This window comes from Cherax quadricarinatus, chromosome 62 (genome assembly GCF_038502225.1).
Source record: "Cherax quadricarinatus isolate ZL_2023a chromosome 62, ASM3850222v1, whole genome shotgun sequence".
Lineage (NCBI taxonomy): Eukaryota > Metazoa > Arthropoda > Malacostraca > Decapoda > Parastacidae > Cherax > Cherax quadricarinatus.
This window is the reverse complement of record NC_091353.1, coordinates 9170609-9190134: the sequence shown is the minus strand read 5'-3', so window position 1 is coordinate 9190134 and position 19526 is coordinate 9170609. Positions and strand designations below refer to the sequence as shown.

General features: G+C 40.1%; 1 protein-coding gene across 4 annotated transcripts in view; it reads left to right on the top strand.

Moving 5' to 3' along the window:
- LOC128687105 (uncharacterized) overlaps positions 1–19526 on the top strand; it is a 79689-nt gene that overhangs the window by 32741 nt on the left and 27422 nt on the right. For 2 of the 4 annotated variants that reach the window (XM_070098397.1, XM_070098396.1), the window contains exons 7-8: positions 2549–2658; positions 3480–12600. In XM_070098397.1, the coding sequence (XP_069954498.1) occupies positions 2549–2658; positions 3480–5378 (2009 nt within the window). In that variant the 3' untranslated portion in view covers positions 5379–12600. Of the gene's footprint in view, positions 1–2548; positions 2659–3479; positions 12601–19526 lie in introns of those variants that run through there. The other 2 variants (XM_070098398.1, XM_070098399.1) reach the window with 1 other exon arrangement.

Here is a 19526-nt window from a genome sequence, read left to right as displayed (position 1 = left end):
AAGAAGGGAAGTAACCCCAGAAAAGGACTTGACACCTCAAGTCTTAATGGAAGGGGATTCCCCTTCTAAACATTAAGACTCTCTCCTCTTCCCATCCCATCAATCATCACCAGATCTTCAATAAAGGTAAGTGTCATGTAACTGTGCATGCCTTTTTCAGTTTGTGTGTATTAAAATCAATATTTCATGTGGTAAAAATTTTTTTTTTCATACTTTGGGGTGTCTTGCACGGATTAATTTGATTTCCATTATTTCTTATGGGGAAAATTCATTCGCATAACAATGAGCTCTCAGGAACGGATTAATATCGTTATGCGGGGGTCCACTGTATATCAAAAGAAAAAATGTAGATCAAAGTTTTTTTTACACGTTTTCAAATGTAAAAAAAAAAAAGATTACTTTTTTACATACTTTCAAATGTTGAAAAAACGTATATATACGTTTGGACCATTTACGGGTTAAGGGTTTATGTTTGATGTTGGATAAGGGCTCTTGATCCAAGGAATTGGAACTGCCTTCCTATTCCTCAGATCAGATCCAGTTTCCCCCCTCTCCATGTGCTGTTTACCTCATGAATACAGTGGACTTCCGGTTATCGGCCGTAATCCGTTCCAGAAGGTCGGCCAATAACTGAAATGGCCGATAACTGAATTAATATTTCCCATAAGAATTAATGTAAATACAATTACGTAATCCATTCCAAACAAAAATATTCACATAAAAATAATTTTTGTAACAATTATGTAAGTATTACATACCTTTATTGAAGGCTAATGCTGACTTCTGGAAGATATGGAGGAGGAAAGAGGGAGGAGTTAGTGTTTGGAAGGGGAATCCCCCTCCATAAAAACTTTAGGTAGCAAAGCCTTCTCTGGGGTTACTTCCCTTCTTTGTCTTTTATTGCCACTAGGACCAGCTTAAGAGTTACTGGACCCCTGTCTCACAAAATAACTGTCCAGAGTGCTCTGTTTCTGGCATCTCTTTAAGATTTCCCTGAAGTGGGACAGGGTTTTGTCACTAAAATTGTTGCAGATATGGCTTGTTTCAGGTTTGTCAGGGTGGTGTTTCTCTTTAAAAGCTTGCACCCTAGTCCACATTGCACATACCTCTTTAATCTCTGAAGAAGGCACCTCCTTCACTCCCTCTTCCTCATCCTCTGAAACAAGTTCCTCAGCTGCAGTCTGTTGCTGTTCGAGATGAAGCTCTTGCAGCTCTTCAGTGGTTAGCTCTTTCCTGTGGTCCTCCACCAACTCTTCCACATCCTCGCCACTCACCTCCAACCCCAGGGACTTCCCCAGTGCCACAATTGAGTCCACAGGGTCGGCAGGGTCAGCCTCAAACCCTGCAAAATCCCTCTCTTGGACACAATCTGTCCACAGTTTTCTCCAAGCAGAGTTCAAAGTCCTGGAGGTCACTCCCTTCCAAGCCTTACCTATAAGGCTTATGCAATGGAGGATAGTGAAGTGATTCCTCCAGAACTGTTTGCCACTACAGTTCATAAATCTATCAAACCATCTTTTGCTGGCACTAAATTCACAAACTGCAGCACTTGTTCCAGGCATTTTCTTTGCAAGATCCTCATGCAACTGCTTTGCCTTCTCACAAATGATCGACCCCACAACACTGTCTCCCACTAATTCTTTTTCCTTAATCCACAATAATAATACAATTTTCCATCTCTTCCATTATTGGTGGCCTTTGTTTAGTTAGAAAAGTTACTCTTTTTGCAACCTTAGCATCTTTGATTTGTTCTTTCTTTGCCAGGATGGATGTAATTGTTGATTTATTCTTGCTGTACATCCTGGCAAGTTCCACCACCTTCATACCACTCTCAAACTTTTCTATCACTTCACGCTTAAATTCCATGGTGTTTCTCACTTTCTTTACCACAGGAACTTTACTAGGAGCCATCTTTACTTATTTCACAATTGCACTGCAAGAAAAAACACTAAAAACAATAGTAAACAAGCGAAATGTTTGGATGTGTGAGCAGAAGCTTCCTCAGCCACCGAGAGACAAAGCCAAACTGAAGCACAAGCTGCCCCAGCCGGTGGATGGATGCGTCCAAAACGGCCGATAACCGAGCGAACAGCCGATAACTGGGCACTGAAAAACCTGCCGATAACCGAGTTGGCTGATTACCAAACCAGCCAGTAACCAGGGGTTCACTGTATAATAATAATAGCAATTACTTTTTTTTACACACTTGCTGTATCCCACTGAGGCAGGGTGACCCAAAAAAGAAGCACTTTCACCATCATTCATACTATCACTGCCTTGCCAGAGGCACAGAAACATTATTAATGTATAACAGTTATATAATAATAATAATAATAATAATAATAATAATAATGTCTGTTGAGTCTCCAAAAATAATTGCCGACTTATTTCTGAAGTTATGAATGTGTGACGAGATTGCACGAAATTTAAAAAATGGAATATTTTTTGTGATTTTTCAGCATAGAAAGTGACCTATAAAAAATACAGAAGGCAAAACAAGTTTCACCTATTTCCCAGTCAAGTTTGTTGACGCAGGGTCTGTTTACAGGTGATGAAAACACCGAGGAGCAGCCTGGCTTGGGGGCGGAAGATTCAGCCACAGCGGCCGCCACAGAAACGGATGAGCCAACTGCAAGCACTGACGAGAAGCTAGACAAGGTGTGCCACAAATATTTTCCTGTTTATTTTTTTTTTATTTGTTTGCTCGACTTTGCAAATGTACAGGATCCAGGGTATCAGGTACCTTACCTTTGATATACCTTTGATGAGTTCTGAGAGTCTTTCTACTCCCAGAACCCGGTCGTGGGCCAGGTAGGTTAAATACTGTATTTATTTTAAACTTACTGTGTTTTTAAATGTATGTACTGTATTGTTACAATAATAATGGCATAGATGCAAGAAAGTGAAGTATGGTGCAGTGTACACCTGATTTACCAGACCTCCGTTTAACGGACTTTGGAAGTACGCGACAAATTCCGCTGGGTCAGTTGACTGGGAAACAATGGATGGAGACTGTTGGGGGGGAAATTATCTGTCTGGCTGGCTTACCAGTTTTCCTGAATACTTCAACAACATGTCCATTCATAACTACTACTCTCCATATACTCTAACACACACAAACCTGCTGGATGCTTAAGTCATTAAAACTCAGAGCCTCAAGTTCCTAAGATTCAAAGGCTCAAGTCCATAAAACTCAAAACCTCTTGTACCATTTTCCCTTCTACTTTCCAACCCAGATTTAAACACCCTCTTCATTATCTATCCCTGTCTGTCCTCTCTACATGTTCAAGCCATCTCAACAGCTCAACTCCAGCTCTCGGACTTTTACCTTTGACCACCCAACATTGCCTTTTAATTTCTAAACTCAGAACTCACTGCATGATATTCACACCGCGCTGAATTTTATATTAAATTTGTCAGTATTTCTGTGATAAATTGACCAGACATTCAGTAGTAGCACTGTTTTTACTGTGTTTCAGGGAGAAATAAGAAGTTTCAAATCTGTAGAGTTTGAAAGCAGCAGCTGGGGCACGGGCAGCCTTCAATGTGAGTGGTGCGGATATACCACCTCTTCTGGGCATGAAATGTCCACACATGTACTAACACATGCTCACAACACCTGCCCCAAGTGCGATCTGGCATTGGTTCGACCAAGTGCTCTAAGGCAGCACTTGAAGGTTGTTCATAACTTTGAGATGAACACAAGCGAGGAGATTGTCAATGACGAGAAGCATAAATGTAAAGTGTGTGGGAGGGTTTATGCTTCGGCCGGCGGGCTACACAATCATGTGACCAGTGCTCACTCAGGCAAGGTGTACAGTTGCAAGGAATGTGGCCGCAAATTTAATCACCCAAAGAATCTCGCAAGTCACATTATCAGGCATAAAGAAAGATGCATTAAGTGTACAGAGTGCGAAGCAGCCTTCTACCATCGCAATGAATTAAACAAGCACATTAACCAAGTCCACCGCAAGTGTCGACCGTACATGTGTGTGGACTGTGGACGATCTTTCTGCCAACGCTCGGTCCTGAAACATCACCGCATGGTCCACTCCGATCACCGTCCTCTCACTTGTCCTCTGTGTGGGCGCACCTTCAAGCACAGATATGCCTTTAATTATCACATGGAGCAGGAAGAAAAAATTGCCACTCAGGCAGCAGCCCTAAACCAGGAAGATAACCACCAAACACATACTTTTCAACCCACATGGACAACTGCTCTGGATATTTCCAGGAAACCAGAAATAAGTCATGCCAATGATAGAACCATCGAGTCCATTAGGATGCAGAAAGCTCGTGCTACTCAGAAAACATCTGTTATTAAATGTCTAAAAATCAAGAGTGGAAAGAAAGGTCCCATTGCAGATACCAAATGTAACTCCTTGGGACTTGCCTCCTCACTACCATCTACAACCATAAGCTCAGTTTCGGGTCTTGTCATCTCGCAGGAGACACACATGTACCCAGACATCGAGCTGTTTGAAAACAGCACCTACATTGGAGCCTTAGATCCCCCAGAGTCTTGTGCTGATAGTGATAGCCAGATAATGTTAGTCAGCAGTGTACACGAAGAATCAAATGAAATGGCCACGTTTGTTCTTGGCAGAGGAACTGGTAAAATGCTAGAGATTGAAAATTTTGAAATGCAGAATGATTCATCAGTTGGTATGTGTACACCTTTAGTTGGTACTTGTTCAGTATCAGTTGGTACCTGTGCTACATCAGCCAATGCCCATGCTACATCAGTCAATACATGTGCTGCATCAGTTGACACATATGCTGCATTAATCGATACCTGTGCTACATCAGTCGATACCTGTGCATCATCAGTCAGTACCTGTGCTGCATCAGTCGATACCTGTGCAACATCAGTCAATACCTGTGCTACATCAGTCAATACCTGTGCAACATCAGTCAATACCTGTGTAACATCAGTCAATACCTGTGCTACATCAGTCAATACCTGTGCTACATCACTTGATGCCTGTGCTACATCACTTGATACCTGTGCTACATCACTTGATACCTGTGCTACATCACTTGATACCTGTGCTACATCACTTGATGCCTGTACACCTTCATTTAGTTCATGCCAACCATCTGACAATGTTGTAAGAAATATTGAAATTGGCCACACAGAAATTACATGTATTACAGAGAGCCACCCAGGCCATGACAGACTAAGTTGTGAGTCTTCAGTATTACAGAGTAGCAAAGGAAACCTTTCTGATTGCATTCTTAATGATGATTTTATTTCTGTCATTGATTCTGTGAACAGTGAGGTATTAGTGGAGATAAATTGTCAAAGTGGTTGTGGTGAATCTCCGTGTAAAAATATTAATTCCTCTCAGAGTGGTGATTACACTTTAGGATCTTGAACTATACTCAGTTCTCGTAACTGAAAGTTATCATGTCACCCTGTTGGGAAAAGTTGTGAAGGAGGTATGCAACTAGTGGAGACAAATGGTTTTAGGGACTGATGAGCTGATGGAGTGTGAGCAAGGTAATATTTTGTGAAGGGATTCAGGGAAACCGGTTAGCAGGACTTGAGTCCTGGAGGTGGGAAGTACAGTGCCTGCACTCTAAAGGAAGAGTTTGGGATATTTGCTGTTTAGCACTACGTTTCAATTGTCATATCTGTGCACCTCTGGAGGAGAGGTGAGGATGTTTCAGTTCAGAGGATCATCAGAATGGTGCTGTCAGCACAATTCTGGCAAGACAGCATTTGAGTGAATGACGATGAATGTGTTTCCTCTTTTTTGAAACACCCTGCCTTAATGGGAGACATCCAGTGTGTTAAAAACTACATGTACAGTAGGGGCCCCACTTTACGGTGTTTCGCTAATATGGACATTTCAAATTATGACCAAAACTCATTGTACGGCTCCCTACCTGACTCTCTCTTATGGCATCTGCACGCTGCTGTTTGTTTACATTCTCTATGAGCGTCATGTTTCTCCATTACGTCTTGAAACTTACAAAATTTCAAGTCTTTTAAAGTTATTGTGTGTACTCTGATAATTATAAATATGTGTACCTGTGCCTAAATAAACGTACATACCGTGCTGGCATGTAGGTACGCATTAAAATCACTAAGAGTATCTTGCTAGTCTTGACAGCATAATAATAATAATAATAATCGTTATGGGGGGCTATAAATGTCATATATTATGTTAATATGGACATTTTCATTAATCCATCTATGATATTTTTTCAGAATTATATAAGAAACATGCTACATAACACACAGACATTATACGAACATACACCCACAGTAGAACAAATTTACTGAAATATGAGATGTTATAACTGGGCGGGCTACCATACCTGCCACACCTGACTTCCTACAAATAAATACTACTCACCTCTCACCCTACATTAAGACTACAGATATTTTAAGGTAAGTAATGAGTGTACTGTGTGTGTACAATATTTTACTTTTTTTATTGTTTTTTAATTCCTAGTTCTATTGCTAACTTGACCCTTTCAGGGTCCGTGCCGTAGATCTATGGCTTTACGTTGAGGGTCCAAACCGTAGATCTACGCCAAAATTTTAGCGGCTTCAAATTTAGCGCAAGAAGGCTGGTAGGCCTACATCTGAGAGAATGGGTCTGGGTGGTCAATATGCGCACTGTAGAAAAAAATCTGGACCCCTGCATGTCATTGTGGGAACGCAGCCAAAGTAGCTTTGTTCATTATGCCTGGCGGCAAGGAAGCTCTTACTCCCCACTCACTCTCCAGGCAAATTCTGACTCTCTTCTTCACAACTTACAGTTCTAAGACTGATGGAAATGGATCTGAAGAGGAATTCTATGGTTTTGAGCCATATGGTACCATTCTGCCATATGGTACAATGGTGCCATGCCATACAGTGGTATCATATGGTACAATGGTACCATATGGTACAATGTACCATATAGTACATTGTACCATATGGTACATTATATCATATGGTACATTGTACCATATGGTACATTATACCATATGGTACAGGGACCCTAATGGAAATAAGTCTGTCTGACTTTTTTTTGGTTATCTTAGGTTCTCCAAACATATGCTGCTATGTATGATAATCTATGTTATTTTATTTGTGCATACCTAAATAAACTTACGATGCCACATGTGCTTGAGTAAGTAAATTCAGGTGTACACAAATACAGTTACATAGATTATCATACATAACAGCATATGTATAAAATCCTAGGATAACCCAAAAAAGTCAGGGTGACTTATTTCCATAGGGATCCCTGTATCTGTACCATATGGTGTCCTGTACCATATGGTGTCCTGTACCATATGGTGTCCTGTACCATATGGTACCCTGCATCATATGGCACCCTGCACCATATGGTACCCTGCACCATATGGCACCCTGCACCATATTGTACCCTGCACCATATGGTACCCTGCACCATATGGTACCCTGCACCATATGGTACCCTGTACTGTATGGTACCCTATACCATATAGTACAATGTACCATATGGTACCCTGTAACATACGATAACACATACCATATGGTCAGTTAGAGATGATGCCACCAGGCACCAGCCTAGACGGAGTGAGTGATGATGCAAGCTAGCTAGTGACTCGGCAGTTTCCAAGACAAAGCGCTTTGTCATCCACCTCAAGGAACATGTCGAGTGGCTGTACATTTGTAAATATATAATAGAACATTACTAATATACAACATTTTTGCATATTTTTGTTGTAAACAATTATTGTAAATGAAATAATGATGAAAATATTAGTGTGTTTGTGTTGAATACAAAAGTACCATATAGTACCATATGGTACAATGAACCATATGGTATCATTGTACCATATGATACAATGTACCATATGGTACAATGTACCATATTCAATTCAAATTCAAATTCAAACTTTATTCTCTATAAGTATTACAATGCTGAGTTTACAGAATTTGGTTATTGTGTGGTTTACATGTAGTAAAATAATAATTACAGAGTGTACCACTAGAACGCCTAGCATGGCTAGGCATTTCGGGCAGACTTATATTAAATCTTAGGTTTAAAATGTTACAAAATTATGAGGTAAGTTGGTATTATGGCTAAGTGACTAAATACTAGTTGTGAGTTTAGCAATGTGAATGCTTTTGTTTTGGCACTATACATAGTTTCAGTATTGGAGTATCACAGGCCAACTTACGACTAGTTAAGATTCATTATTTTGAGATTGAGATTGATATTTCTGTTTATGGTCAAATGGGTGAGTGTAAGTGTGAACCACCAGGTGGTATTCGTGTAGTTAGTTGACAGGGTGTATCAGGGAGATAAGATGTTTTCTGATGGTAGTTTTGAAGGAGATGAATGTGTCTGCAGTTTTGGAATTTTCAGGTAGGGTGTTCCAGATTTTAGGGCCTTTGACATACAGTGGACCCCCGGTTAACGATATTTTTTCACTCCAGAAGTATGTTCAGGTGCCAGTACTGACCGAATTTGTTCCCATAAGGAATATTGTGAAGTAGATTAGTCCATTTCAGACCCCCAAACATACATGTACAAACGCACTTACATAAATACACTTACATAATTGGTCGCATTCGGAGGTAATCGTTATGCGGGGGTCCACTGTACATTGAATTTTTGTAAAGGTTTAGTCGGACACGGGGAATGTCATAGAGATGTTTGTGTCTGGTGTTGTGCCTGTGGGTTCTGTCGCAACTATCAAGAAAGCATTTTAGGTCAAGGTTAATATTGGAATTTAAGATCCTGTAGGTGTAGATTGCACAGTAGTAAGTGTGGATGTACTGAACAGGGAGTAAGTTTAGATCTATGAAGAGTGGGGGGGTGTGTTGCCAGGGATGGGATTTGGTGATTATTCTTACTGCGGCTTTTTGTTGGGTTATTATTGGCTTTAGGTGTGTTGCTGCAGTTGAACCCCAAGCACAGATAGCATAGGTGAGGTATGGATATATAAGTGAATGGTATAGTGTGAGAAGGGCATTTTGCGGCACGTAGTATCGTATCTTGGAGAGGATCCCAACCGTTTTGGATACTTTTTTGGTTATGTGTTGGATATGGGTGCTGAAGTTCAGGTTGTTGTTGAGGTATAGGCCTAGGAATTTGCCCTCATTATGCCTGGTAATTAGAGTGTTGTTGATCTTAATGTTAATTTGCACATCTCCTGTTCTGCTACCAAACATAATGTAGTAGGTTTTGTCAACGTTAAGCGTAAGTTTATTGGCTGTCATCCAAGTCGATATTTTGATCAGCTCCTCATTAACAATGGTGTTGAGGGTTGCAAGATTAGCGTGAGAGATGACATAAGTCATGCCGTCAGCAAAGAGAATGGGGTTCAGGTGTCGAGATACGTTTGGAAGATCATTGATGTATATGAGGAAGAGCAGGGGACCAAGGACACTTCCCTTCGGAACTCCAGTATCAAGTGGCTGTGTTGTTGATGCTGTGTCTTTAATGGTGACATACTGATACCTATTAGTAAGGTAAGATTTGAAAAATGCAAGCGCATGGCCTCTTATACCATAATGGTCAAGTTTGTGGAGTAGGATGCTGTGGTCTACTGTGTCAAAAGCTTTTCTTAGGTCAATAAAAATTCCTAGTGGATATTCCTTATTTTCCAATGCTGTGTAAAGCAGATCTAGCATTTTTATAATTGCATCGTTAGTGCTTTTATTTTTCCTGAATCCAAATTGGCAGGGGTTGAGTATGTTTTGTGACGTTATAAATGAATATAGTCTCCTGTGCACGAGTTTCTCAAAGATTTTGGATAGCAATGGTAAGTTTGATATTGGCCTATAGTTGTTTAAATCTGTAGGGTCACCACCTTTATGTATTGGTGTAACCCTTGCCGTCTTGAGTGGTTTCGGGAAGGTGCTAGCTTCTAGTGACTTGTTAAAAAGCAATGAGATAGTATGCGAGAGGACATGGGCCACTCTCTTGTACAATAATGGTGGGACATGAGACAGATTCCCTGAGTTATTTTTAAGTGACTTTATAATCTCGGTGACTTCCGTGGGCTCAGTTGGAGCAAGATAGAAGGAATTTGGGAAATTCCCATCTAGGTAGTCCCCGGCATGGGCATTGGTACGTGGGGTTTTATTGGCGAGATTAGAACCTATGGTTGAGAAGAAGTCGTTTATCTTGTTAGCTGTGTCGGTGGGTTGCAGTGGTGTTTCATTAGGTTTAGTTAGGACAATATTCTTGTTTTTTTATCAGTTTGTGGGTCCCTAGAATCTGAGAGAGTGTTTTCCAGGTCTTTTTTATATCTCCTCTTGTGTCAGTGAATCTACTGGAGTAGTATAGTTGTTTGGCTTTCTTTATTGCTTTGGTGAGGACTGATGAATAGTGTTTAAGAATATCTTTGTGTATTAAGCCCTGTCTATATTGCTTTTCATATTGGTGTTTCTTGTCAATGGATTTCAGAATGGTGCTGGTTAGCCATGGGCAACCAAGCTGTTTGTTTGTGATCTGTTTCGTTTTTATAGGACAATGTTTGTTGTATAGTCTAAGTAGTTTGTTAAGAAAAATGTCTGTCCAGTCGTCAATACCATTGGCCTTGGAGAATTCTGTAGGCCAGTCAACAGTCTCTAGGTCAGCTGTGAACTTCCTTATTGAGGCCTCATCATGGAGTCTAAATGAGACTTTGTTGTATTCAAGTGGTGGTTTACTAATGTTTGTCAAGAGGAAGGTAGGGTAGTGGTCTGTAGTGCTATCTGTGATTATCCCTGATTTAAGGGGGGCTAGTATATTTGTCCATATGTGGTCTATTATGGTTGCACTTGTTTCAGTGAGCCTGGTTGGTTTAGTTATTGTTGGTATGAGAAGTGTGTTGTTCATATTGTTGATGAAATCAGTTACAGGCTGATCATCTAGTAGGCCAAGGTTGATGTTGAAGTCTCCAGCTAAGAGAAGGTGGTGCTTATTCATTTGTCTGTTTGTTATTAGTGCCTTTAATTTCTCACTGGAGTTTGGGATGTTAGTGTGGGGTATCCGGTAAATGGCACCGATTGTTATAGGCGTCTTAAGGTTTTTTACAGTAAAATTAGCAAAAATGTATTCTCCATATTCATCACTAAAGCAATTGGTGCTGATACAAGATAATTGGTTAGAGTAATAGATTGCAATACCACCCCCAACTTGGTTTGGTCTGCAGTTGTGGATTGCTGTGTATCCTGGTAGAGGGTAGATATCTATTGTTTCCTGTTTTAGCCAGGTCTCGGTAAGAATAATGCAGGAGAAGTGTGTCTTTAGTGATTCAAGGAGTGCCAGGAGGTCATCATAGTGTTTGCTTAAGGATCTGATGTTGTTGTTAAGTACTGATAGACTTTTAGCATTGTTTAGGATAGTGCTGGCTTGTGTTGCTGTGTAATAAAGGCAGTTACTTTCCAATAGGTTTTGATTGTGTGTCAGATTATGTAGGTTTAGATCAGGGTCAACGTGATCAATCATCTTCTAGGTTTAAATTATGGTTATTTATATCCTGAGTTGTGTGTTGAGTTTTAGTACTGATATCTGTAGTGGTGGGAAGTTTGGACAAGTATATAGCTATAGCATTTTGGTCATGTAGAGTATAGTCACTAATACACATAATGAAGTTGGTGTTGTCTATGTGTTGTGCTGGAATGAGCTAAGGTACAACTAGGTATAAACTAATAATATAAAAATACAAATTAAAAATAGCACAAGACCATTGCACCATATGGTACCATTGCACCATATGGTACCATTGTATCATATGATACCATTGTACCAAATGTTGCCATTGTACCATATTCTACCATATGGTACCATTGTATCATATGGTGCCATTGTACCATGTGGTACCACTGTACCATATGGTACCATTGCACCCTATGGCACCATTGTACCATATGGTACCGTTGTATTCAACACAATAACCGCACTAATATTTTCATCATTTTGTTTACAATAAACTTGTAAGCAAATTTTGTAAGTAATATAAAGATAAACAAATTAGTGCAGTTATTGTGTTGAATACAATGAGTGTACACTTATACAATATACATTATATTGGTCTCACAGGCCACAAATGTTACTAGAAAAAGTAAAAAATTAGAAAAGAAAAGAAAGTATAAGAAAACGTAAAATAAAAAAATGCAATTTTGCGGAAGTCGCTGATGTTGCCGCCACCCAGTCATTTTGGGTCAATTTTCCGCTGCTGTATCTCAGTAAGTACTGATCAGAAAAAAAATTTTGTTTTATTACCTTCACAAAAATATTATCTTTAATTCTGTAAGATTTTTTTTTTTTTTTTTTTTTTTTTTTTTTTTTTTTTTTATTTTTTTTTTTTTTCAAAATTTCTTGGACACTAGGGCACCCCTTCAGGTTTTGGCCTTGGACCCTGAAAGGGTTAATATATGATAGTGTAAACATGTTATGGAGCATTTATAATTGAAAAAGTGTGATTTGCTTTACGGTGATTTCTGCTTTATGGCAGTAGCCAGGAACCTATCCCTCCGTATAAGTGGGGCCCAACTGTATTTTCACATATTTAGAAAATAAGATCCATGACTTTTTGTTAATTATTGAAGTACTGTACAGAATTTTGAATATCCTTTTGTATAAATTCAACAACAATTACACTCTAAAATCTATATGCAGTGCCTTTCTCTCCTTCCTGTAATAATAATGATAATAATTTTATTTCTACAAGTACATGTACAAGGTATACACACCGTAGCCCCTTGTTATGCAGAGCATTTCAGGCAAATTAGGTCAGTTTTGTTCCAGGGATGCAACCCACACCAATCAACTAACACCCAGGTACCTATTTTACTGCTAAGTGAACATGGTCAGCAGATTTCTTAAGGAAATGTGCCCTAATGTTTCTACCCATACCAGAGATCGAACCACAGACCTCAGTGTGTGAGCTGAGTGTTCTACCAACCCAGCCCCATGACAACTTGGATCATTTGTGATTTCCTAGTGTATCCTGAGTATTCATCACTCGTACAGGTTTATATAAATAAGGTCCTGAGGATATCCCTCTAAGTAAGAACTCAAAATATTCATATTGGATAAGTTTAGATTTAGAAAGGACATAGGAAAGTATTGGTTTGGAAATAGAGTAGTGGATGAGTGGAATAGTCTACCTAGTAGTGGATGATTGGAACAGTCTAGTAGTGGATGATTGGAACAGTCTATCTAGTAGTGGATGAGTGGAACAGTCTGCCTAGTAGTGGATGATTGGAACAGTTTACCTAGTAGTGGATGATTAGAACAGTCTGCCTACTAGTGGATGATTGTAATCTGCCTAGTAGTGGATGATTGGAACAGTCTGCCTAGTAGTGGACGATTGGAACAGTGCCTAGTAGTGGATGATTGGAACAGTCTGCCTAGTAGTGGATGATTGTAATCTGCCTAGTAGTGGATGATTGGAACAGTCTGCCTAGTAGTGGATGATTGTAACAGTCTACCTAGTAGTGGATGATTGGAACAGTCTGCCTAGTAGTGGATGATTGGAACAGTCTTCCTAGTAGTGGATGATTGGAACAGTCTGCCTAGTAGTGGATGATTGGAACAGTCTGCCTAGTAGTGGATGATTGGAACAGTCTGCCTAGTAGCGGATGACTGGAACAGTCTGCCTAGGGATGATTGGAACAGTCTGCCTAGTAGTGGATGATTGGAACAGTCTATCTAGTAGTGGATGATTGGAACAGTCTATCTAGTAGTGGATGAGTGGAACAGTCTGCCTAGTAGTGGATGATTGGAACAGTTTACCTAGTAGTGGATGATTAGAACAGTCTGCCTAGTAGTGGATGATTGGAACAGTCTGCCTAGTAGTGGATGATTGGAACAGTCTGCCTAGTAGTGGATGATTGGAACAGTCTGCCTAGTAGTGGATGATTGGAACAGTCTATCTAGTAGTCAACGATTGTAATCTGCCTAGTAGTGGATGAATGTAACAGTCTGCCTAGTAGTGGATGATTGGAACAGTCTGCCTAGTAGTGGATGATTGTAACAGTCTGCCTAGTAGTGGATGATTTGAACAGTCTGCCTAGTAGTGGATGAGTGGAACAGTCTACCTAGTAGTGGATGATTGGAACAGTCTATCTAGTAGTGGATGATTGGAACAGTCTAGTAGTGGATGATTGGAACAGTCTATCTAGTAGTGGATGATTGGAACAGTCTGCCTAGTAGTGGATGAGTGGAACAGTATCTAGTAGTGGATGATTGGAACAGTCTATGTAGTAGTGAATGATTGGAACAGTAGTAGTGGATGATTGGAAGTCTAGTAGTGGATGATTGGAACAAGCCTATCTAGTAGTGGATGATTGGAACAGTCTATCTAGTAGTGGATGATTGGAACAAGCCTATCTAGTAGTGGATGATTGGAACAGTCTATCTAGTAGTGGATGATTGGAACAGTCTAGTAGTGGATGATTGGAACAGTCCATCTAGTAGTGGATGATTGGAACAGTCTACCTAGTAGTGGATGAGTGGAACAGTCTATCTAGTAGTGGATGATTGGAACAGTCTACCTAGTAGTGGATAATTGGAACAGTCTATCTAGTAGTGGATGATTGGAACAGTCTATCTAGTAGTGGATGATTGGAACACTCTACCTAGTAGTGGATGAGTGGAACAGTCTGTCTAGTAGTGGATGATTGGAACAGTCTATCTAGTAGTGGATGATTGGAACTGTTTATCTAGTAGTGGATGATTGGAACAGTCTCCCTAGTGGATGATTGGAACAGTCTGCCTAGTAGTGGATGATTGGAACAATCTACCTAGTAGTGGATGATTAGAACAGTCTGCCTAGTAGTGGATGATTGCAATCTGCCTAGTAGTGGATGATTGTAATCTGCCTAGTAGTGGATGATTGGAACAGTCTGCCTAGTAGTGGATGATTGGAACAGTCTGCCTAGTAGTGGATGATTGTAATCTGCCTAGTAGTGGATGATTGGAGCAGTCTGCCTAGTAGTGGACGATTGGAAGTCTGTCTAGTAGTGGACGATTGTAATCTGCCTAGTAGTGGATGATTTGAACAGTCTGCCTAGTAGTGGATGAGTGGAACAGTCTAGCTAGTAGTGGATGATTGGAACTGTCTATCTAGTAGTGGATGATTGGAACAGTCTAGTAGTGGATGATTGGAACAGTCTAGTAGTTGATGATTGGAACAGTATCTAGTAGTGGATGATTGGAACAGTCTATGTAATAGTGGATGATTGGAAGTCTTATCTAGTAGTGGATGGTTGGAACAGTCTAGTAGTGGATGATTGGAACAGTCTATCTAGTAGTGGATGATTGGAACAATCTATCTAGTAGTGGATGATTGGAAGTCAGTCTAGTAGTGGATGATTGGAACAGTCTACCTAGTAGTGGATGAGTGGAACAGTCTAGGAGTGGATGATTGGAACAGTCTATCTAGTAGTGGATGATTGGAACAGTCTATCTAGTAGTGGATGATTAGAAGTCTATCTAGTAGTGGATGATTGGAACAGTCTACCTAGTAGTGGATGAGTGGAACAGTCTATCTAGTAGTGGATGATTGGAACAGTCTATCTAGTAGTGGATGATTGGAAGTCTGCCTAGTAGTGGATGATTGGAACAGTCTACCTAGTAGTGGATGAGTGGAACAGTCTACCTAGTAGTGGATGATTGGAACAGTCTACCTAGTAGTGGATGATTGGAACAGTCTACCTAGTAGTGGATGATTGGAACAGTCTGCCTAGTAGTGGATGATTGGAACAGTCTACCTAGTAGTGGATGATTGGAACAGTCTGCCTAGTAGTGGATGATTGTAATCTGCCTAGTAGTGGATGATTGGAACAGTCTACCTAGTAGTGGATGAGTGGAACAGTCTGCCTAGTAGTGGATGATTGTAATCTGCCTAGTAGTGGATGATTGGAACAGTCTACCTAGTAATGGATGATTGGAACAGACTGCCTAGTAGTTGATGATTGTAATCTGCCTAGTAGTGGATGATTGGAACAGTCTACCTAGTAGTGGATGGGTGGAACTTTCTGCCTAGTAGTTGATGATTGTAATCTGCCTAGTAGTGGATGATTGTAACAGTCTACCTAGTAGTGGATGATTGGAACAGTCTGCCTAGTAGTGGATGATTGGAAGTCTTCCTAGTAGTGGATGATTGGAACAGTCTACCTAGTAGTGGATGATTGGAACAGTCTGCCTAGTAGTGGATGATTGGAACAGTCTGCCTAGGGATGATTGGAACATTCTGCCTAGTAGTGGATGATTGGAACAGTCTACCTAGTAGTGGATGAGTGGAACAGTCTACCTAGTAGTGGATGATTGGAACAGTCTGCCTAGTTGTGGATGATTGGAACAGTCTACCTAGTAGTGGATGAGTGGAACAGTCTACCTAGTAGTGGATGAGTGGAACAGTCTACCCCTTAGGGCAACTGAAGCTAAAACCTTGGGTAGCTTCAAATTTAGGTTAGATAAAAACATGAGTGAGAAGGTTTGGAGTTGAGTGGGATTTGCATATGAGTTAATAGGGTTAAATGGGTTGGGCAAATATTTTTGTTAGTGGGTTTGGGTTTGAGAAAGCCCTTCCTAATATGGGCCAGTAGGTCTACTGCAGTGTTTCTCGAGGTCAAATGGTATACCTGGAGGATTTTCCAGGGGTCAGCACCCCCTGTGGCCCAGTCCATGACCAGGCTCCTTGATGCTGGTGAAAGGCTTTTGATGAGAGGAATTAGAATTATCCTCCTCTTCCATGGATCAAATCTGACTACAGTATCTCCAACTCCTCAGATGCTGTGTGACCCCCTTTAGAGTTAACACCATCCCCATTAGGATAACATTGTCACATTAACCCTTTCAGGGTTGCCAGGCCCTCTCCGAGACTTGTTCTCAGGGTCACCCAAATTTCAAAAAAAAAAAATAAATTCTTATGAAAAGATAGAGAATCTTTTCCCGATCATAATGACACCAAAAGTATGAAATTTGATGGAAAACTTACGGAATTATGCTCTCGCGAAGTTAGCGGTCTCAACGATGTTTACGCATCTGCGATTTTGCCCACTTTGAGCTCTATTTTCGGCCAATTTTGGTGTACTAGTCGACAGAAATCATAACTATTTTGCTAGGACTCCATTTTTTCTATCGAATGATTACAAGAAACCACTCATTTACCGATCTCAACTATCCAATAAAGTGGTCCGAATTTAGCAATTTTGCCAATTTCACACAAACTTCAAAAGATGCCAATTTCCGAATGGGTTCCAGAATAAACAAGAAAGACATTCCTGGCACTAAAATAACAAGTTCTCTGTTCGTTAGTAACATCCCCAGGCCCCTCTTATATTTATTTGGCTTTCCACTTTGAATTTTTATTCTTACAAAAAATAGAAGATTTACTGTTATGCAGACTACTGCATTAGTGTAGAAATGGTATAAATAATATCAGCGCACTTGTGAAAGAATATTAGACTCACCAGTTGACGTGTATTGGACACTTGGCATGATTTGTTTACTTTTGAACTTTGGTAAAAATCGAATATTTCTGCTAATTTGGGCTCAATTTCAAGGTATTTTTCATTGTAAAACCAGTCAAAATCATCTCAGTTTCTGTAATATGTCTTCCATTCTATAAAATGAGACCAGGAAATCTAGAATACAACCATAAATACCATACAAAAATACAGTGCAAAGGCGCTGTTTTAATCCAAAAACACGGTCAAAGTTTTTTTTTCTCATTACACACTGTGTGCTGCAGGATTTTTTTTTATACTGCGCACACTGACCACATAGACCCATTCTTTCATATGTAGGCCTACCAGCTTTCTCTCACTAGATTTGAGGGCGCTAGAATTTAGGTGTACTAGTACGTCAAAAACCCTGGGGCATAAGCCGTACTAGTACGGCTTATGTACTAGTACGGACATGTAGAGAGAATGGAACAAAACAGAATGACTTCGAGAGTGTATAATTCTGTAGTGGAGGGAAGGCGGCGTAGGGGTTGGTCTAGGAAGGGTTGGGGGGAGGGGATAAAGGAAGTTTTGTGTGCAACGGGCTTGGATTTCCAGCAAGCATGCTGCAGCGTATTTGATAGGAGTGAATAGAGATAAATGGTTTTTAATACTTGACATGCTGCTGGAGCGTGACCAAAGTAACATTTATGAGGCGACTAAAATGCCGGGAGCAATGGGCTAGTAACCCCTTCTCCTGTATACATTTACTAAAAAAGAGAAGAAGAAAAACTTTATAAAACTGGGTTGTTTAAATGTGCGTGGATGTAGTGCAGATGACAAGAAACAGATGATTGCTGATGTTATGAATGAAAAGAAGTTGGATGTCCTGGCTCTAAGCGAAACAAAGCTGAAGGGGGTAGGAGAGTTTCAGTGGGGGGAAATAAATGGGATTAAATCTGGAGTATCTGAGAGAGTTAGAGCAAAGGAAGGGGTAGCAGTAATGTTAAATGATCAGTTATGGAAGGAGAAAAGAGAATATGAATGTGTAAATTCAAGAATTATGTGGATTAAAGTAAAGGTTGGATGCGAGAAGTGGGTCATAATAAGCGTGTATGCACCTGGAGAAGAGAGGAATGCAGAGGAGAGAGAGAGATTTTGGGAGATGTTAAGTGAATGTATAGGAGCCTTTGAACCAAGTGAGAGAGTAATTGTGGTAGGGGACCTGAATGCTAAAGTAGGAGAAACTTTTAGAGAGGGTGTGGTAGGTAAGTTTGGGGTGCCAGGTGTAAATGATAATGGGAGCCCTTTGATTGAACTTTGTATAGAAAGGGGTTTAGTTATAGGTAATACATATTTTAAGAAAAAGAGGATAAGTAAGTATACACGATATGATGTAGGGCGAAATGACAGTAGTTTGTTGGATTATGTATTGGTAGATAAAAGACTGTTGAGTAGACTTCAGGATGTACATGTTTATCGAGGGGCCACAGATATATCAGATCACTTTCTAGTTGTAGCTACACTGAGAGTAAAAGGTAGATGGGATACAAGGAGAATAGAAGCATCAGGGAAGAGAGAGGTGAAGGTTTATAAACTAAAAGAGGAGGCAGTTAGGGTAAGATATAAACAGCTATTGGAGGATAGATGGGCTAATGAGAGCATAGGCAATGGGGTCGAAGAGGAATGGGGTAGGTTTAAAAATGTAGTGTTAGAGTGTTCAGCAGAAGTTTGTGGTTACAGGAAAGTGGGTGCAGGAGGGAAGAGGAGCGATTGGTGGAATGATGATGTAAAGAGAGTAGTAAGGGAGAAAAAGTTAGCATATGAGAAGTTTTTACAAAGTAGAAGTGATGCAAGGAGGGAAGAGTATATGGAGAAAAAGAGAGAGGTTAAGAGAGTGGTGAAGCAATGTAAAAAGAGAGCAAATGAGAGAGTGGGTGAGCTGTTATCAACAAATTTTGTTGAAAATAAGAAAAAGTTTTGGAGTGAGATTAACAAGTTAAGGAAGCCTAGAGAACAAATGGATTTGTCAGTTAAAAATAGGAGAGGAGAGTTATTAAATGGAGAGTTAGAGGTATTGGGAAGATGGAGGGAATATTTTGAGGAATTGTTAAATGTTGATGAAGATAGGGAAGCTGTGATTTCG